The sequence below is a fragment of the Cryptomeria japonica genome, chromosome 3 (genome assembly GCF_030272615.1).
Source record: "Cryptomeria japonica chromosome 3, Sugi_1.0, whole genome shotgun sequence".
In the NCBI taxonomy this organism is placed as follows: Eukaryota; Viridiplantae; Streptophyta; class Pinopsida; order Cupressales; family Cupressaceae; genus Cryptomeria; species Cryptomeria japonica.
Window position 1 is genome coordinate 381911490 of NC_081407.1, and position 22580 is coordinate 381934069.

General features: G+C 37.1%; 1 protein-coding gene across 5 annotated transcripts in view; it reads right to left on the reverse strand.

Annotated features, from left to right (window-relative positions):
- LOC131044739 (uncharacterized) overlaps positions 1–22580 on the reverse strand; it is a 116426-nt gene that overhangs the window by 9941 nt on the left and 83905 nt on the right. For all 5 annotated transcript variants that reach the window (XM_057978145.2, XM_057978144.2, XM_057978146.2 and 2 more), the window contains 3 exons: positions 18987–19103; positions 18805–18885; positions 18513–18620 (listed from right to left, as the gene is read on the reverse strand). In XM_057978145.2, the coding sequence (XP_057834128.2) occupies positions 18513–18620; positions 18805–18885; positions 18987–19103 (306 nt within the window). The remainder of the gene's footprint in view (positions 1–18512; positions 18621–18804; positions 18886–18986; positions 19104–22580) is intronic.

Below are 22580 nucleotides of genomic sequence, written 5' to 3' on the forward strand. Positions count from 1 at the left end.
TGTTGGGGAGTATTAATGGGGCGCTTAGGTATTCCACGTAGGGAGATACGTTTTTGGGAAGAGAAAAAGGAAGGAGCTGGCAGGAGAAAAGATTCATGGAAGAGGAGTCATCGCCAGCCAAGGTCATCCAAATTTAATTAAGGGAAGGCGCGCTTCAGGTACGTCTTCACCACTCAAAAGGAATGGTAATAACTATTGTTTAACATTGCAAAGTGTAATACGTATATCTGAAGTAAAATAGAAACAACTCAGTATGTCACGGGTGTTAAACTATTTCACACAGCTAATTAAAACTGTAACAAATCTGCTATGTGGACTTCTGTAATATACAGTATGACTTGACTTCAAAATACATATAAGAGGAATAATGAAATAAACTACATAATAGCTCTGTAAATTCTCTAATAAATTCATAAACTGGCTATCTGATAGAATAATCCTAAAATTATATATAAAGATAATAAAGTTATTAACTGTTGCGAGACTAACTGGGTAATTATATCAATCTGGTCTAAACATATTACAATTCTCTACAAAAGACAGTAAATGGAAATGTTAATTTACATTGTAGTTAATGATCTGCACCTTAATAGATTTCATTTCAGGGAGATACAGGGATTTGTAGAGGGGATACTGTCCACCCAAGTAGGCCCCTACTGAATTGTAATAACCAGTAGGCCAGGAGGGCAGGTGACTGCTTCTGGGCTTGGGTTTGACAGCAATAAGCCACCAGTAACACTACCATCCACTGACTCCCTGACATGAGGAAATGAATTAATAATGAAATAAGGTATAGCCAAAGAGGATAAGACCCATGCCATAATGAGCACAAAAGGGCTAGATGACTGCTTTAGGGCTCAGAATGGGACGGTTGGGCAAACCAGGTCATACCTTGTTTTCCAATTTATAAAATTAAAATAAATTATGTTTACAATCTCCTAACATACAATTGTATAATGTACCAACATCTGCTGCGTATGTAATAATTGAGGAGTACAAGTGTTTATAGGAGTCAACAGAAAAATTCCTTTTGGTAAGCTATTTTCTCTGTTTCTAATTTATTTTCCAATTTATTACTTCAGGAAAACATATCTGTGCATTTATACTTAGTAGGGGACATTACACTGACTAAAAGAATTAATTATTCTAATGGCTTTTATAGTTGGGCTTGGCTTCTTTTCCCACATATATGCCCTGGTTCCCATTTTTCTTTACATTTGAAACACAAGTTTTTCTTTTTGAGATCTTTTAGATTACAAATGTGTCCATGTCTCCATTCATCTTTGCATTTGTAGCACACCATTTTCTCTCTACCCTTGTCTTGGTCACAAATATGTCCATGCCTCCATTTTTCTTTGCATTGAAAGCATAAGTTCTTGCTTCTTAAGTCATGACTCATCACGGTCATCTCTAGAGATAGAGGTTCTCTTATGCCCTTCCTTATCATAGAAGGTTTTGTCTTTTGATATTGTGTGTTTAGACTTTAGAGTATCCCTTTTCCCTTGTTTGGGCAGCATAAAGCCGAGTGGCTTTAAGGATTGCTTCTTGGAGTGTAGGAGGATCCAAGGCACTTACAAGCCCTCGGGTGGTATCCGTCAGTCCTATGAATAGGTAAGTGAGTATCTCCTTAGATATTGCGGGGACCATAACAGCTAACCTTCGGAATTTTGTGATGTAGTCTTCAAGGATTCCCCTTTGCCTTATTCTTGTTAGTTCTTTGAAATGTTTTTGGGGATGAGTTTGGTCAAATCTTTCAATGAGCCTTCTCTTGAAAACATCACAGGTTTTAATACTTTTGTGGTCTTTAGTAATAAGGCCATGATGCCACTAATCATGTGCCGCCCCTTCTAGATGTAATATTGCGAATGTTATGGCATCTTTCTCTGTCATGGGGCAAAGAGTCAGCTATGCACTAGTATTTGTAACCATGCATGAGCTGTAATCTTTCCCGACCCCTCAAAGTTAGGGATAGACAATTTTCCCATTTTATTTTGTATATCTTAGTTAGGTTGGTTATTTCTCCTTTTAAGAACATTCTTCATCCCAGCCTCACAATATGTTGTGAAAGGGATGCTTCTTTTGACTTCAGAGTCAAGCCCTGCATATTCTATGGCAAGTTCTCTCACATTTGGGTTGTTAATTTCTTCATTTTCCCTTGGTGATCCTTTTCTGGTTAAGAAAGCGGGTCCATTTGTACTTGGGTTTGATCCAATTGTAGTTTCATGATTACTCTTGGATTGGCTGGGGGTGACTTCTCTCTCATGTCTTTGGTTTGGCTTAAGAGTATTGTTTATGTTTTGAAGGGTTTGGAGTAAGGCTTGGGTTGTTTGTTCATTCTTTTCCACCAAAACCCTTAATTCATGCTCCATTTGAAAGTTCTTTGTATTGTTTTGGTAGGTAGCAGCCTTCTTTTCCCTTTCTAGAGCACTAATTTCCCGTTGACTAAGTTGCATCAACTATTTTCCCTCAGGCTGGCAGTAACAATCTTATATCCATCTTCAAGCAAGAAAAGAACAAAAATAAATGAATAAAAAAGAGACACCTTAATCTGATATTTCTTCACATAATCGGTGATTTGTTGAGGGTGGTTGACTTAGGCAAATCAACAAATAGTTGTCTCAAAACAAATCATTAACTGGCAGCAACTCCTTAATGAAGTGGCAACAGACAGGTATAAGAGACGCCACCTTTGGAATGTTGTGACCAAGTATAAAGACACTTCTCTGACTCTTCTTGAAGGTATATAAGGCAAGCAGCATAGGAAGAGAATGGAAGGGGAGCAGAAGATTTTATACATAGAATCTGCATTCATCGAGGATATAGATCAGGATCAGAGATCATTATATTTAATCTGCACTCATCAAAGGAGATCAATTTTGATATAGGCTTCAGCATTCAAAATAACAGCAGTCTTGTGTCCTAATCATTTTGTGGTATGCAATATGATGATGATATTTGACATCTAATTTTTCAATATTTTGTTATAGTTATAATGATAGTAGTTAATCTATATAAATATATATTTATTCAATTGAATCTCCTATAAGCCATCATGTAAGGATTAGAGAGGAACCCCAATAAGGAGAGCTGATACATGTTCCTCTTCTAAGTAGCCCACCTCATGTTGGATGGACAAAAATTCTTGCCACTTGAGGCCAAGGGGTCGACTGTCTTGGTTGGGTGCTCCGTGCTTAGTTGTGACAAATATTGGGAGCCTTATTGTGGAGCCATGATTGGGAGAGCAGATACGGGTTCCCCTTCTAAGTAGCCCACCTCATGTTAGATGGACAAGAGCTCCTACCACTTGAGGCCAAGGGGTCGAGTGTCTTGGTTGGATGTTGTTGTGATGTTTTCACACATCGCCCCATTGCAAATGGGGACCTCCACTTTTTCCTGCTTTCTAGGATAGTGGTAGTGTCTTTCGCTATTAACCTTTGTATTGATGAGAGCCTATGATGGCAAAAGATTGAATGGAAGATGTCAAGTAAGGTCAATTTGAACAAGGTAGGTGAAGAAGTTTGGGAGGTGCATCCCACGGACGAAATTTGGTTAAGTACATGAAAATTTCCATTGCTGCTTCTTGGAAGAAAAGTTGCTTCCTTTGCCATTGGAAGAGAGTGACATGACCTCCATTGCATGCTTGAAGGCGATTGGGTGAATTTGAGCGAACGGAGGAATGAAACCTTAAGCATTTCCTGTGCTTTACCTTGATTACAACCTTGCATTTGATCATTGATATGACAAATGAAGGGACAAATTGATGTAATGATGCTGCGAAGTTTGATGTCTAATTCATTTCCTTTGCTCCCTCATTGGAACGAAGTGACTTCCATTGCTCCCTTATAGGAGCGACATCACTTCCTTTGCTTCTTCTTAGGAGCGAACTCCCTCCCTTTGCTCTCTAGGAAGTCTAAGGCACCCTTTGATCATCATATGCTGCCTTTTGTCAAGCCATGAATTCAATTTTCGATCAGCAGTCTCAAAATTTTGCTAAGTATGTGCAACTTCACTCACTTCCTTTGCCAATGGAAGGGAGCACATTTGCTTCCTTTGCCAATGGAAGGGAGTGCATTTGCTTCCTTTGCCATTTGCTTCCTTTGCCAATGGAAGGGAGTGATGCCACTTCCATTGCCAATGGAAGAGAGCAACATGACTTCTCTTGCATACTTGAAGGTGATTTAGTGAACTCAAACAAATGGAAAACAAAGTGTTAAGTATTTCTAATGTTTCACCTTGCATGGAACTTCACCTTTGCTCATTAAAAGGATCAAATTGATGGAATGATGCTGTAGGTTTGAAACTTCGCTCACTTCCTTTGCCAATGGAAGGGAGCGAAGTGACTTCCTTTGCCATTGGAAGGGAGCGATACCACTTCCTTTGCCAATGGAAAGGAGCGAAATGGCTTCCAAGGCACTCATTGAAGATAATTTGATGAAGTTTACACACATAAAGACTAAAACCTTAAGGCTCAAATTGATGAAAAGGGACGGATGAATGAAAAGGTTTCAAAGAGTAAGCTGGGTGGCTACTTCGTTCACTTCCTTTGCCAATGGAAGGGAGCAAACTGACTTCCTTTACCATTGGAAGGAAGCGAACTCTCTTCCTTTGCCAATGGAAAGGAGCGACCTCCCCTATAAATGCACCTATCGGACCTGCAACACAAAAAAATCAGAGATCATATCAAATTAAGAGGGTGTGTAAAAGTTATATATCATGTGTGTGTGATACCATATTTGTTTGTTTTCCAGATTTGAGAGGATGATGATGCAAATTGCAAAGCAACACCTTGAAAGAATAAGAGAAGGAGGATTGCAAGACCCACATCACCATGCACACCACCATGCAACTTCAAGGGGAAAACCTCATCGGCAAGCACAAGGGTATCAAGGAAGGTGACGACACAAGAAGAATTTCGAGATATTCAAGAACTTTCATGAAGAGGTCAAAGGGGTATAAAGGAGAGATCATACAATTATCCTAAGGCAAGATAAGCAAGCAAAGATGGAGGAATGGCTCAACCATAACGATGCTTCCCATCATCATCACCACATTGAGCAAGTGAATAATGTTGAGTATCAAGAGATATTGCTCAAGCATTTTGTGTTGATCTACCAAGTACAAGCAAACTGAGGTGTCATCCTAGTCACCATTCCATCCATCAGAAGGTCCTACATCAACATGTCCGGATTCAATGAACCAAGCTCATCCATGAGGGCACAAACTCCAATGTACCTACCCCCACTATCTATTGGTCAAATATTCAAGAGAAGACGTGTCCAAATATTGCAATTATTTCATTGGCTAAGAAGAGTTTTGTTGTAACAAACCCTAATTAGAGTTTTCATCTTGTGATCTTGGCCATTGGTCTAAAGTCAATCTTGGCCACTCATTGTAAAGGGAGCACTATAAAAGGCTTCTCCCTCTCATTTGTAAAGGTTAAGAGAGATTAATGGTTAATAGCGAATAGTAGATAACAGCCAGAGTAGATTAGGAGGAGAAGGCAAAAATTGTTGCCAAAGTTGTAAATAAAGTTCCATTTCATTGAAGTTATGGTGGAATGTGTTGTTTCTTTACAAGTGCATGGTTTCTTGTTGGATCTTCATGTTAGATGATAAATAATTAGATGAATGAAAAGAATTGTGCATGATTCATGGTGAAACTCCTAATCCATACCACTAGCAGTTTGTTGATTGCAAATCCGCCTTGTGCGGTCAACTAGAATACTTGAATGAGCTTAAATTCAATTGTTATTCAATCATTGATATGCATTCAATTAATGGTGTATATGTTTAGTAATGATTTGAAAATCATCTAATTTCCTTAGAAGATCCCACTAAGCTTTCTGGAGTTGTTGCTTTGCATGTCAAAGCAAGGCTTAGTGGAGTTCCACCAAAGATCATTCATTGTCTCTTGCATTCTTAGGAGTAGCGTAGTCTCCCTAAACCTATCTCTTTTGCTCTTTTTTATTCTCCAAGCAAGTAGTTAGAACCTAAGTTCCAGTGACATCCAAACTTTCAACATTCAAGTATTCAAAGTAAGTCCCCTTGGATTACCAGCAATCACATCAACCAATTGTGCTTATCCACAAGTTGTGACCCGACATTAGGAACCTTGGAGTCTTCCACTTGATAGCATAGTTTAGCATTTGGGAAGATTTTGCTCAAGAGAGGATAAGATACTTTTGGGTATTTTATTCTGTATTTGATTGTGCCTAAAAAAGTTAAAAACACATCAACAAATGCTCCGAGCCCTTGGGCTTAGTTGTGGTGAACATCCAAGCACCTTATTGTGTTTCTTCTCCAACCCCTATTATGGTTGATTATGGGAAATGGACTGAAAATTTGATTGAACAAAATAATCAAATAATTACATTGAACGATATACACATATATATAGAGCCTACAAGACGATGTTCTATAAATAGAACTAGTCGTTAAAGTGAAATCAAATAAGCTAAGAAACTTAAAAAGCTAAATAAGTCAACTAAATAGCTAAATAAGTCAACAACTAAGATGACCACTAAGAATAGAAGATGACCATTACAGAAGATATTAATATTATTTTAACACCCTCCCTAATGGTCATCGTACTCAATACCCTACAGAAGACTTTGCAAAGAACACTATGCGGATACGGAGACCCTCCCAAGATCTGCAGAATGTAAATGACCAAGAGCACCAAAAGCCATCCAAGGTAATGTAGCTCTCACACACGAATTAGAGATCTGCCACACACGAATTACTGAAGCCCAAAACCATGATTTTGAGGAAAAAATCAGCAAACCCTTTTGCCGAAGAGTATTGAGCACTGTTTGCTCCAGCAACTCCTAAACAGACTGCAAAATACCACGTTTGCAGATGTTCGCCCTGACAATGCGACCCAAAACTGGCTGCAACTAAGCACGATTTTTGAGGAGAAAAATCGATCAAAACCAGAGAACTTCGTGAATCACAAATCCCACGCGAACTTCGCATATTACAGATGATTGTTGAGGAAAAAATCGTAAAAACCAGCAAACAATATTTGAAGAAAAAATCGTGAAGACCTAGAAATCCCAAGCAAGCTTTGTTGATGACGGATAATAATTTTCAAGGAAAAAATTCTAAACCCTGCAAACAATTTTTGAGGAAACAAAATGAAGCAAAACCCTCCCATGATTTTTTGTGGAAAAAATCAGAAAACCGAACAGACAATTTTTCAAAAAAAAATTGTGAAAACCTTGGGACCTATAGGACGAGGTCTGGCCTAAATTTATCTGATCAAGGCAACGATATTTAAATACCGTGAACATGCGATGTTTCCAGGTGTTGTGGCAGATGTTGAACTTCTGACAGCGTTCCAACACGATGTTGGTCAAAGATGCCATCACAAAAACCGAGGTTGAACGAGGTCAACCTAATGAAGGCACGAGACAAAAGAATTTGATTAAAAAATCAAAATAGAATCAACTGCAAAATGAATCTGAAAACTTGGAGTGGAATTCAAGGCACGAATCCCAATGTCCAAATTTCGAGGTTTGTTGAAAACCCTAGAAATTAAAATCAGAAAAATAATAATCTGTAGAAAATAATATTGATTGTTTTTAAAAAAAAATCAGTAAAAAAAGAGACATTTTTTTGTTAAAAAAAAGTTAAAAAATGGGTTAATAACCCTAGGCGGTAGTGAAGACCCAAAAAATCGCGATTTAAAAAAAAAAACGTAAAAAAATAGGGGAAAACCCCATATCGCGGCAGTGCCCTAGCCACACACAACCATGACCGAGAAAATCAGAAAAAAAAAACGTAGGAAACCAACCCCACTGCTGCCGAAAAACTTACTTCCCGCCACCGAGGGAAAAAACACTGAAAATCGCGCAGGCTAAGATCGCGAAAAAAAACAAATATGGCCGGGAAAAAATATGTCGCGCACCCAAAATACAACGACAAAATAGATTATGATGATTATTAATATATATGCACTTATGTGTCATTGGATCCCTAACCCTCATGGAAGTAATCGGTATCACAAATTACATTTCAAATGTTGTCTAACATGATTGCAGGACCTAAACCAGGGTTTATTTTGCTAAAGAAATTTTTATTGGTAAAGCTAAAATTCTAACTATGACATTTCTCGTTTTAACAACTACTTACGGTTTTAGGGCAAAATATAGGAATATCCCAAAAAGGGGACATTACAATGTGTCAAACAATTTTGCATGATTTTATTCTGATTTAAATGCAATTAATCAGCAACTTAACGGTCAAAAACTTTGGTCAGTATTTCCAAGAAAATAGTGATTTTAAGAGGAGGAGAATCTTTGGAAAGATAATGATATCAGTGTTAAAATATGACAAATTTTTTAGACATCATACGAAAAAGCAATATTTGCAATTCAAATTCACAAATGACAGAGTACTTATGGTTTCCAGTGGGTAGCTATAATTCTTTAGCTAGAACTTTTCGTACTAATTTTTAAAATGACAAAACATTTTGGTCCTCAGCAGAATCTCTACTGCACTCTAAATTGCATCGGGTTGCAGTACCAGCAGCAGTAAATTTCTAGGAAAGAATTAACAAGCTGTTTAAACGTAGCTCAGAACATCAATTCAAAATTCACTGGAAACTCGCCAAAATTATGAGTAGTGGTGAGTTTCTATGTGTGCTCAGTTACTCGTTCTCTTACTCATGGGCATGCAGAAATGTAGGAAAAACATGGATTGTTTTTTGTTTAAGCACCTCCACACCCTCCCTTCTCACTCAAACAGTGATAATTTTTGAACTCTTCTGATGGCAATTCTGGGTGATTGTGGAAGTGAAATTTCAGTGGTTTTCGAAGATCTTTCAGATAAGTGTTTTACATTTTTCCCTAGCTTTTTGTCATCTTTTTTTAAAAATCTGTCTTTTACATCTACATTCATGTCTTGCATGCATTCAAATTAAACTATTAAGATATCTGTTTTGGACCAACTTATAACCTATATTATTCGTGGTCATTTTGTTTCAAAAGACACTTTTGATTTTCTCTCAGCATCCTTCTTCCCCACACAATTCTTTAATGCCCTTTTTAAATAGGTAAGCTGGAATAAATAGAGTTGTTAGGAATCGCAATACATTGATCAAGAAGTTTGATGGAAAACCTTCCAGCTGACAGTATACTACCTAAGAATTCTAACTAAATCACAACATTCATAGTCTATGTTACGCATGTTAAATAATTGCATATATATTATGAATGTTAAATAATTGGTTGTCATTATTTGAGTTGTGATACGTTGTTCACTAACATCTTCTTCACTAGTGGATATGCAAGGTTGCTTAAGTTAGAAATGCAATTTCCAGTCCAAGTTGATAACAATGGTTATGGGTATGACAAGCACCATTCTTATTGGGGTTTTGGGATGGTTCATCATGAAAGTATCAGTGCACAAAATACAACATAAAAAATATAAAGAAAAATAACTATAATGATAATATCAATGTTGTGTCTAATTAGCAATAAATGAATACCAAAAATGACAAAACAGTACATAATTCAAAATATCATATGTTTTTAAACTATGATTTGTGATGTTGGTTAAGCATGTTCATCTTTTTGTCTTTTTTTGTTTTGGTTAATTTCTCAACAGACCCCTGCCTTGAGTTTTTACCAGAATTCCAACAATGTTTCCAGGACACTTCTAGTGTTGATGTATATATCTGCGGGACTCTCCTTGGGAGACCGATTCTACCAAATATGCAATTGAACTTCGGCCTTGCATATTTTTATATTGCCGATAAATACCTAAAATATGCAATCCCTTGATTACGTGCAAATAATATAATAAATATAAATATGTTTATTAAGGGGGCCGACTTTTGGGAAAGTCCGCCACCCTTAATGAAAGGACACATTGCTTTGAATGAAGTTAATCCAAAAGAGCCGACTCTTCATGGAGAGTCACCTTGCATGGGTATAAAGGAAGATAGATAGACTTCTCCTTGGGATTGAATTATTCTTACATACAGCAGATCGAAGAATACTTGCTCCAGTGATTTGTATATCAACCTTCTGCAGATCGAATAAACATATATCAGCAGTTCGTATTCATCTACAACAGATTGAGAATTTATCAAGGAAGATCGAGTTCATTGCAGATCATACATCCTATATAGCAGATCGGATTTTTCTCTATAGCAAACTATTGTCATACATATATAGCTTCAAGTGTGAAGCAAATTCCTTGTAAAGTCTCTTGACATAACTGAGATAATAAAGACATATTTCATTGTTGGGGTTTTCACCTTCAAGAGGAAGGTAAATTCTGTGCATTTGTGTTTGATTTACTGTCTACCTAATCTGATCATTAAAATTAACATGGTATCAGAACCACAGTGAAAGAAGATCGTGATCAGATTCTCTACAACTTCTAAGTATTATCTCCTCTCTCTCTCCGTCGAGCAGTATCTCTAAGTCTCGAAAATGGTGAACGGTCTTAAAGTCGAAGATAGGCTTGAAGGAGCATCTAACTTCACCTCATGGAAGTTTAGAGTGCCCATTGCACTTGAAGAAAATGATCTTCTTCAATTCGTGGAGGAAAAGGATTTATCTGAACCTGAAGATTATGAGGAGAAGCTTCAATTCAAGAAAAATGTCATCAAAGCAAAGAAGATATTAATTGACTCCGTGAGGGATCACTTGGTGCCTCTCATCTCCAAGATGACAACTGCAAGAGATATGTTCAAAACCTTGGAAGATTTATATGAGATTAACATCGTAAGTAGGGCTCTTGCCTTCAGGCAGCAACTCCACCAAGTGAAGATGGCAAAAGGAGATTCAATCATCACCTACTTCATAAAAATTTCAGAATTGAGAGATCAACTAAGCGCAATTGGGGATCAAGTGATTGATAAAGACCTTGTCATGCTAGCCTTGAATGGTCTGCCTAATTCATGGGAGCCATTTATCCAAAGCATAAGTGGAAGATCCAATTACCTAAGTTTGATCGACTCCGTGCAGATTGTATTCAAGAAGAATCAAGATTGACCGCTAGAGGAATTATCAAGAGTTCTCAAAATGAAGATACACATGTTCTTGCCACTCAATCTACCAAGAAATGTAAGTATTGGAAGAAGGGCAACTTCAAAAGGAATAGAGATTTCAAATCAGATTCTGCACCTAATTCTAGGAAGAGGAAGAAAGATCTCTATCGCATCCAGTGTTTTAGGTGTGACAAGTTTGGTCACCTTGCAAAGGATTGTTTGACAAAACCTAATCATCAAGGAGCAAACATCAATGAAGTCTCATCTCAGAAGGAGGTTGAAGATAACTCCGATGGTTTTCTTTTCATATCAGCATTATCAAGCAATGTTCCTACAGACAGTGATACCTAGTTAATTGATAGTGGAGCCTCTTGACATATCACTGATTATCGGGAGCACCTTTATGATCTAGTGGAGAAAGAGTCACATCTCCAAGTTATTATTGGGGATGATGCACGCTATTCTGTAAGAGGATTTGGTGCCACATCTCTAAACCTTGAATCTGGAGTTTCTCTACACCTAAGTGATGTGTTGTTCGTGCTAGGGATCAAGAGAAACCTTGTGTCTATTTCAGCCTTGGAGGATAAGGGCTATCAAATTGCAGTTTCTGAAGGAAGAGTTCTTGCTTGGCCTAAGAACTCCAACATCAAGACTGCTCGTGTGATTGGAAATCGACATGAAAGTTTATACAAACTCTCCACTCTCCATGTTCAAGCTCTTATTCATGATTCTTCAAGCTCCAGCAAACTCTGGCACAGAAGACTTGGACATCTTCACTTCAGGGCTCTTCCATCATTGGAGAAGACAGTAAAAGGTATTCCTAAACTTATTCATGTAAATGACGGTACTTGTAAAGGTTGTGCTATGGGCAAAAATATTAAAAGTCCTTTTCATATCAGTGAAAGTAGGTCTAAAGAAATACTAGATCTTGAACATTCAGATTTATGTGGTCCAATGTCAATTCCATGACTACTCTAGGAAGACTTGGATTTATTTCTTAAGGTCTAAAGAGTCTGATGAAGTCCTAGGTAGGTTTAAAGAGTTTTAAACTCTTGGAGAAAATTTATCTCGAAAGAAAATTAAAATTTTAAGGTTTGATAATGGAGGTGAGTACACCTTGGGTAGCTTTCGTGATTTCTGTATTGAGACAGGGATCAAGAGGGAGTTATGTGTTCCTTACAACCCTCAACAAAATGGGGTTGCTGAAAGGAAGAACAAATCTATTGTTGAAGTTGCGAAAGCTATGATTCATGATCAAGACCTTCAGATTTTTCTATGGGCAGAAGCCTCTAGAACAACAATGTATGTTCAGAATAGATGTCTTCATCGGATATTACAATGTATGACTCTTGGAGAAGCCTTTTCAAGTATCAAGCCTGATATCAGCCACCTGAGAATATTTGGTTGTCTTGTGTATGTTCATATTCCCAAGGACAAGAGAACCAAGTTGGAACCTTCTGGCAAGAGAGGAATATTTGTGGGTTACAGTGAAACATCCAAAGCCTACCGTATTTAAATACTTGGTTAGAAGCAAATAGAAGTTAGCACGGATGTCACATTTGAGGAAGATGTTGCATTCAGGAAATCAAAGGGCAATCAAAGGGCTCATGCATGGAGATAGATGATGAGACTCCTCAAGACATGGATGTTGATCATGCTCCTGAGATTCTGAGGCAGACTACAGAACCTGATATGAGTAATGATCCAATTGAACCTTTCGATCCCACTGATGGGCCTAGAGATATTGTTGTGTCTCGAAAGAGACCTCTTTGGGCGAGAAACACTATGCAGGAGGCAGAACAGTTTGCCGCTCCTAGAGGCACATTCAGAGAAAGCAAAAGACCATAGAGATTTTCTAGTTATGTTGCATTAATGTGTAATCTTATTGAGTCTGAACCTTCTAGCGTAGAGGAAGCCTCAAAACAACAAGTTTGGAAAGACACAATGGATGAGGAGTATCAATCCATTCTCAAGAATAATGTGTGGGATATTGTGCCTAGACAGAAAGGGAAGTCTGTTGTATCTTCCAAGTGGTTGTACAAGATAAAGCATGCAACTGATGGTAGCATTGAAAAGTACAAGGCTAGATTTGTGGCTCGTGGTTTCTCTCACGAAGAGGGAATAGACTACGAAGAAACATTTGCAACAGCTAAGGGATGGAAGTTGCATTAGATGGATGTGAAGACTGCTTTTCTAAATGGTGTGATTGAAGAAGAGGTCAACATCGAGCAACCTGAGGGGTTTGTGATTCATGGGAAAGAGTCTCATGTGTGTAAATTGAAGAAAGCCCTATATGGTCTTAAACAGGCTCCTCGGGCTTGGTATGAAAGAATTGACAGATACTTAGTAGGTTTGGGTTTATGCAAGAATGATGTTGATCCAAACCTTTACTTCAAGGTATTCAATGGTGATATGTTGATCTTGGTACTTTATGTTGATGACCTATTTGTTACTGGAGAAGATCATCTCATTGATAGATGTAAGAAGGAGTTGACTTCTGAATTCGAGATGAAGGACTTAGGACTCATGCACTTCTTTCTAGGGTTGGAAGTTTGGCAGAGGCCCAATGAGATTATCCTAAGTCAAGGAAAATACACCATCGATATCTTGAAGAGATTTGGAATGACAGATTGTAAATCTATGTCCACACCAATGGAAACTAACTTGATGAAATTGAGGGAAGTTGCAGCTAGTTCAGATCTTGTGGACCCTACTATGTACAGGTAGTTGATTGGGTCCTTGATGTATCTAGTTAACACTAGACCAGATATTTGCTATGCAGTGAGTGCACTTAGCCAATTCATGAGTGAACCTAGACAAATACATCTAGTTGCAGCCAAGCATATCTTGAGATACTTGCATGGCACAGTTGGATATGGTTTGAAATACTCTTCTAGTGTGGACCTGATTCTTGAAGGATATTCTGATTCTAATTGGGCAGGGAGTGTTACTGATCGGAAGAGCACCTCTGGTTATTGTTTTAGCTTGGGATCTGCTATGATTTCCTGGTGTAGCAGGAAGCAGTCTTCAATAGCTCTGAGCACTGCAGAGGCAGAATACATTGCAGCATTTGTGGCAACTCGCGAAGCAGTGTGGCTTCGTAAGCTCCTTGCAAGATTGTTTGGACAATCATTGGAGCCTACTACCATTCATTGTGATAACCAAAGCTGTGTGAAGCTTTCAGACAATCCAGTATTCCATGACAAAACAAAGCATGTTGAGATCCAGTACCACTATATCAGAGATATGGTATAGAGGAATGTTGTTCAGTTGAGATACATTTGTACTGAGGAACAGACGACTGACATTTTCACCAAGCCTTTTGCAAAAGTGAAATTTGTGCATTTTCGAGACAAGCTTGGAATTGTGGAGAATGAAGCCCTTGCTGAGAGGGAGTCTCAGCATCAGTGATTACTTGATATGTATTATAATGCATTCTTCTCTGTGAGAGAAGTTTGAGGTGCAAGCCCTTGTTATGCATTCTTCTTTATGAGAGAAGTTTGAGGTATCATCCCTTGTTGTGCATTCTTCTCTATGAGAGAAGTTTGAGGTATCAACCCTTGTTAATGCATTCTTCTCTGTGAGAGAAGTTTGAGGTATAAGCCCTTGTTCCACCCTCTACGAGTAGGTATGGTGGATGTCATGTGAGAGACTCCATGACTTGGCACTTGTGCTTATTCACCCTCTGGGAGTAGCCATGGTGAATGTTAGTTCGTATCTTCAAGGAGTCCTCCCTAGCTAAGAGGGAGTGTTGATGTATATATCTACGAGAGTCTCCTTGGGAGACCGATTCTGCCAAATATGCAATTGACCTTCGGCCTTGCATTTTTTTATATGGCCAATAAATACCTAAAACATGTGATCCCTTGATTACGTGCAAATAATATAATAAATATAAATATGTTTATTAAGGGGGCCAACTTTTGGGAAGTCGGCCACCCTTAATGAAAGGACACATTGCTTTGAATGAAGTTAATCAAAAAGAGCCAACTCTTCATGGAGAGTCACCTTGCACGGGTATAAAGGAAGATAGATAGACTTCTCCTTGGGATTGAATTATTCTTACACACAGCAGATCGAAGAATACTTGCTCCAGCGATTTGTATATCAACCTTCTGCAGATTGAATAAACATATATCGGCAGTTCGTATTCATCTACAACAGATTGAGAATTTATCAAGGAAGATCGAGTTCATTGCAGATCATACATCCTATATAGCAGATCGGATTTTTCTCTATAGCAAACTATTGTCATACATATATAGCTTCAAGTGTGAAGCAAATTCCCTGTAAAGTCTCTTGACATAACTGAGATAATAAAGACATATTTCATTGCTGGGTTTTTCACCTTCAAGAGTAAGGTTTTCCCAGGGTAAATTCTATGCATTTGTGTTTGATTTACTGTCTACCTAATCTGATCATTAAAATTAACATCTAGGACCCAAAATTCAAAAGAACCCAGAACATTTCTAAAGACTAACTTGAAGCAGGATCAGAACCACAACATTTTGGACCAGGTATACGGATGGAGAGGAGAGAGGTTCTAGAGAACCCAGCAACATAATTTCTAATCCTCTATCTCAAGCTGCTGTTGTTCTTGCAATTATTGAATTTTGATGGCCAACAACATTGGCAATACTTAATAAGGGATGGTTAGTGAGTATAACACATAGGTATGTCCATCATTTGCTTTGGGAGATTAAAATTTGTGTGATTTGTAACTCAATTTACCTCAATAACATAAGTACTTGAATTGTCTTGCTAATTTGTCATACAGAGCTAGCCATAGCATATTACATTATCATGACTATTGGAGAAATAGTAGTTTAGAATTATAGAAAAATAAATATATTATAAGTGTTTTGTAGAGATTTTTTCCCCTTGAAATTGCTTAACAACCAAATATCTCCACTTAGGAGTTACAATGCAATTAAGGATACCTAAATTGTCAAAGGCTTTAGAAGACAGAGAACAGGGAAATGCAAACAAAGGAAGTAAGATGATTTGTCATTGATTTTACAAAATAAGTTATTTGAGTTACCTTTGTTTGCTGACAAGCTGTGCACTTGTTTGCAAAGAATGAAATCTGGACTCTGGACAGGAAGTTTTTTTAACCTCTGATACTAGATTTGCCTGAAAATGGGTACATCCAAACACAAGGTTGCAGTCCCAGTCCAATTCACATATCGGCATTACACAAATCTAAGTCAAACCCAGGATTTATCTGAACAGCCCATTCTGTGCCACCCGCCGCCCCCCCCTCCCTAACCCCCAAATTACAATGAAAGTGAAAATCCCAGAAAACTATAGAGAAATTTGAAGAAGGCTTGATGCCCTAGGGACTGAAAAAGATCCAGAAAATGCATAAAAAGGTTGAGTAAAATTTAATGCCCTAAAAAATGAGAAAAAAAATTCATGAGTACAGAAAATTGAGGAAGATTTGATACCCCTCCCAAAAAGAAATGCAGAAAAGTGCAGAAACCGAAAGGGCATGAGGAGCCCTAGAAATAGAAAAATCTGCATAAGAACATGAAATTTGACAAAGACATCATTTTACATCAAAATCTGAGAGGTAAAAATAAAAATTATGATACTATGCATTTCTCTTTCTAGATAGTTATCGACAATTTCAGATTTTTTGGTTGGCAGTATTTCAACAATGCAGAAATTGGACAGTGATAATGATGCAAACTTTTCTTCTAGATAGCTATAACAAGTTTTCTTCATCACTTAACTGTTTCTGAGTAGTATCAAAGATGCAGTTTTATTGGTTGGAATTTGGTTAGCCCTAAGGAATATTTTCAGATTTGTTTCTTAAAATTAGATTTTACCCAGAACCCATGGTGGCCAACTTGCAAAATAATATTGTCAAAGAAAACTAACAGAATAGGACAGGAATATTTTTCTCTATTTTGACTATTTCTCTATATGCTGTTGACGCTTAATAAGGTGCCTACTTTCAAGCAAACCCAGTAATCAAAGGATTTTCATGTGAAATTGCACTATGTTGATATAGTTTGACATAGTTGAAAAACTTAGACTCAACAATAACTTGGCAGGCCTAAAATTAATAACTCGGTGCTTGGCAAAAGTTCGTGAAAAAACTCAGCAGCTTTATCGAAGATTTGAAAATACATAATTTTTTTTAAATATTCTTCAACATCTCAGGGATCTGGAAGCAGAGCCCCCAGCTGGGTAAGGGGTAGCACCCATTGCGGGTTGTTTGGGGGCAGAGTCCCCAATGTGGTCGAGGGGCGAATGTCATTTTCACAATTTTATCACTTGGACCTCTACAAATCTTCATTTGGATGTTATAATCGCTCTAAAATACTAAAACCAAATTTATTTCATTAGTTAATGTTGGAGTAAGATATGCCAACCTTATAAATGTCAAATTACCGAAGTCTAAACTTGTTTAATGGGAAGTTTACTTTTCAAACTCTCTCAATATTAATTTAAGAATTTAATCAATTTTAATTTAATAGTTTAAATGGTTGGGATGAGGATTAGCATAAATAACAATCCCGAGTAAATAATATTGAAAACTTGAGAGCGGGAAAAGTCTGCTAAACAATCAGCTCAATCACATTCTAAAAATGCCCTAAGTCACTGTCGTGCCCTAAATTGACGCAGTCACATTTAATCACATCTCAAAAATGCCCTAGATCACTTAACTTTTCAATGTTTGGCAGAAAAAATCAATTTCAACGAGTTTTTGATGGATTTTGCAGAAAAAATTGCTGTGAGCTTTTCTAAAACACGGCCGACAAGTTTTTCAGTGAGTTAGTGCCTTTTCTGGCCTGTGAGTTCTGTGAGTGCTCACAGAATTTTAGCTTTTGACCATTAAATATTGCTCTAATTTGAACATATGCCATGAATATAAACCATTTATATTTATCTTTAATATTTGCTATTTAATTATCAATTATCAGTTGTGTTTTGTTTGATTTTGTGATTTTTGTGCAAATTATAGCTATTTTTAACATTTCATATATATTTTGTACAGCCAACCTGAGCCATACTGAACCCAGGTTTAAAATTTTTAAAAAGTAACCATCATAATTGAATCATCAACTTAGACTTAACCATTATAAATTAGTAAGATAACCGCAAAATGTAAAAGGTAGGGAATATTAGGAAGAAATAAGTGGATAGTAATAACATATTCTTAAAGGAATTACAAAAGAAAATTTTAGTTACAGTTCTGCAGCACATATGAAGCTGATACATCTCAGTTGCATGTACCCAATCTAAATACTGATTTGATGCCATCTTTGTAAATTTCTCAATACAATCCCTAGAGAAGACGTTAGATTTATCTGTGTCTAAAGTTATAAAAGATGTATTGTGTTGAAACTCTACAGATTAAGTTAGACACCACTGTTAAGAAAAATCCAGGGTTTCTTTAGTGTATATAAAGAAACCATACATGTAGACTTGTAAAATAGTGATCAAGACAAAAAAACATTTGAACTCATTTTCTCGCTTCATTGTAGGCAAGTGTTACTCACCCGATGGTTAGTTGCTTTAAGCTTAGGTAGTATACGATCAAGCATCTCAAGCTTTGCACAAAGTCTGACTATTGTTGGCAGATAATGTGGAGGCAGCATACTCTGAACCTGTAAATTATAAAAACAATGTTTTTTCGCATATTAGAAAGAAACCTTCATTCATGAATAACAGACTTCTAAATTTCAGAAGCACAAAATAGATCAATGAATACAGACAGTTCACAGAATACTATACTCAATCTCATGTTCAACTAATGGTTATTAAAAAATTATAGTGTTGTCTAAGAGAAACCTCATCTGCATGCAACTGGCTGAGATATGGATGGTTGCAAATATTTCGAAGCTCCATTACTGTGTTATGTACTGATCTACCCTGAACATACAATTTAAATCAAATATTATTAGAAATTGTTTCATTAGCAATGTTGTTAGTTGATAACAAAGGCAGAAACTCTCAACAAAAATTTTGTGTACCTTGGCATGACAAAGAGATCCAAGATTATCTTCAACTCTTTTCATGAGAAGCTTCTGATATGCAGATGCCTCACATCTTATCAAATGCTCAATCTTCTCCGGCAACTCATTCTCAACCTTCAAAGAAGCAACACCACATAACTCAACCATTTCAACTAAACTTCTAGTAATAATAAATCTTTAAAATCCATATAACCAGGTGCTATGCTGGTCTCTTAGCAATGTCATTGTATTGAATAACTGTGTATGGTATGACAAAGAATATGCCATTGCAAAAATGCATGCTACTTCATGTTGCTACACATTTGTTGGCAACAGGCAAGTAAAGGGAAGCTCAGGTTCAGACTGAAGATGGAATGTAAACCTCCATAGTTTGAAATACTCAGTACAAGATGCTCACACAAGAATCTTGATACAAATCTTGCTACTCATCCTGAACGGTTTGTTTTGGCAGCTGGTTATATAGTACTTATTAATCATCTTATTTTGGCTTGCTAATGAACAGGCATCACCCAAAAACAATGCACAAGGAGGAAAAGACTTTCTTTAATTTATTTTTCTCCAAGTGAAGCAACACAATCATAAAATTGGAAAGAATGAAGTACCCAATGTCAGGCATGACGTGCCTTGAATTTGGCTTGAGTTTGGCTTGAGTTTGCTATAGCATGTCATCAATTTTTGTGTAAATATTGGCCAAATTTCACACATTGTAAGTTTGGCTCCTCCTGGCTGATGGGAACTGGAAGAGAAACTAGCATCTCATAAGGTGCCACAGGTTGGAGTTGGAAGCCACAACAAACTTCAGAAGGAAGATTTCCTGAAGCAGCATGATTATCCCAAGTCCCAACTATAACCATGTTGAATGACATGTAAACAGGTGTCCCACAGCCTACTTTATTGTTAAGAGAACTGGAGAGCATGAACTGAAGTGTGATTAAAAACCACCTGGTTCTAGTTATCAAGCTATGGATGTAACGAAGTGAAGAAGTGCAACTAACCACCCAAATGCTTCCACAATCACCGCTAATAGGGGGGACTCAAGAAACACAAATCACGTGCCAAAATAAAACAACATCAAACATTACTGAAGAAAATATCTACAGCTAGTGTAGCATGAACCAATGGTCTTGGAGCACAGTGTAAAGATGGTTGTTTTAGAAACTCGACAGACAACCATAGATGAAGGTATGTTGACCGTGTGTTGAGAACACTACTAATTAAGTGAATGACAACAGATTCCCATCGTTGAAATGATACCACTATGGTTAATGTAGTCCAAGCTCCCCATTGCAAGCCTTACATTGATTGCAAAAACAGCATCCAACACACGCAATCCTCAACCTTCTTCCAATTAGAAGGCCAATCAAAGTATAAAAGTGCCACAAAATCTTTTCACGCCAAGAAAATCCTCTCTAGAAAACATTGGTAAAAAGGGCTCGTGACAACACAAAATAGTTGAGTAAATTTATACATTGTGACAAGGAACAGTATCCACTGCACAATGTAATTTAGTGCAAGCTTCAACAAACAGATGAACTCAGTATATGTTGAGGGAGGATGTCCAAGAAGATTCGTCAGTTTGTTGGTGATGCCCCTCATATGCTTCACAACTGAATGGAACTGTTGAATGTTAGACGCAAACTTCATATGTTAATGTTCCTGAAATTTAGACTGCAATCCAAATAACTAAGTGGATAGTGATCAGTATGCAGAACTGACTGCTTACCATGAAGCTAATGGGGGCTTTGCTTGATGTTTAGACTAGAATTCTTTGTTGTGATACGTGTTCCAATTGGCTTAACTAGTGATAATGCTTCAAAATGATCAGCCACTAGATGAATCCTTGCTAGGTAACATTGTCTTTGGCATATTGGGGAAAGCAAGCACTAGAGTAAAGCAAAGAGTCTCTTTCTAACAAGGAAAACTTTGATATTACAAAATGTTATTCATCCCACATGCATCATTAATAAGTTCATTTAAGTGTAGATTTATCCCACATTGGTTGTACCCTATGTTACCAGTTTGTCAACCAAAAGCCCCAGATTTGGCTCCGATCTGAACCTGGTTCAAATATCAATTTGCTGTGGCAAAGGAATCTTACTGGAGACAGAACAATGATTGTGGATTCAACCTATGTGAACTTGGATGAACTTAGAACAAATTACAATGCACTTTCTCTAACATTGCGACAAACTCAAGGGATTTGTATTTTTTTTGTTTTCTTTTGTCATGATTTTTTCAGTTGGAATTTGTTGTTTTACTCAAACTAATTGAATTTGTTCAACAACGTTTACTTGTGATGGTGTCAAGCTTATTAGGTGGGTGATAGCACAAAATTAAAAGGTCATTCGCTCCAAACAAGCTGCAGATTCTCAGTCCTTGGCTACTAAATTAGTGACTATGGGTATGGATGCCAACATAGGGGTTGGGTCTTGTTGTGACCTTTTTCACACATCGCCCCATTGCAAATGGGGACCCCCCTTGACTTTTTTTTAGAGTTTTTGTTAGAACCTCGCAATCTTCCCAGCACCAGATTTCTCAGATTTGAATGGTCTGAGTTTTGGAGTCATAAGTCAGTTTGTGCAAGCCATGGTCAGAACAGAGTCTAGACACCGTCAATGTGCTTAGATAGTCCGAAGGACGAAGATTGCAATTGATTTGAGTGAATTTGGAAAACTTTCTATTTTTGGAAAGTTTTGCTTTTTCGTTTTTTCCTATTTTTTAGGAAGTTTTGTTTTTGGCACTTCAAACACAATCCCTGATGTTAATGTAGATTAGATTTCTTAGTAGATGAAATAGAGGTATCTTTTAATTTTATTATCTCACAATTGATGATCTTACTAACCTATGAATCTTGCAGGTTGCTACTAGTATGAAGGGAGATGGTATGTTTACAAAGTATATTGATTTCCTAAGTTTTAATAATATTTCAAGTGCTGCTGATTATATCACAACTATCGCTGTGCTACTAGTATGAAGGGAGATAGTATGTTTACAAAGTATATTGATTTCCTAAGTTTTAATAATAATTCAAGTGCTGCTGATTATATCACAACTATCGCTGTGTTTAGAATAAGATCGATCTTCTAGGACTTGCACTGATTTCCTCATCGATCTGTTTGTGAATCATATATATTAAATGGGGAGGCACATCGATGGATAGACATGTCTCCACACGTGTGGAGGCATGTCTCTCCACCGATATGTCTGTCCATTTAATATAACCAATACCGATTCATAATCGGTGGCATTAGCCGACCGTTTATTGTTATAAACTAATACCGATTCATAATCGGTGGCATTAACAATCCGTTTGCCATTACAAACAATTAAATAGATATCGATTCATAATCGGAGGTCAACTATTCAGTTAACACAACCGATTCACAATCGGTATGTTAAATTGAAAAGTCAGTTAATCGATATACATAAATCGATACACATTATCGATTTATGGTGGATCAAAGAGGATAGCCGATACACTTTATCGACAGTAAGTGGATCATACATGATCACCGATTTTATACTAGGGAGATGACAGTCGATATATGATCAATCATTATATCATTTAATTTATTCATGGAAAGAATATGT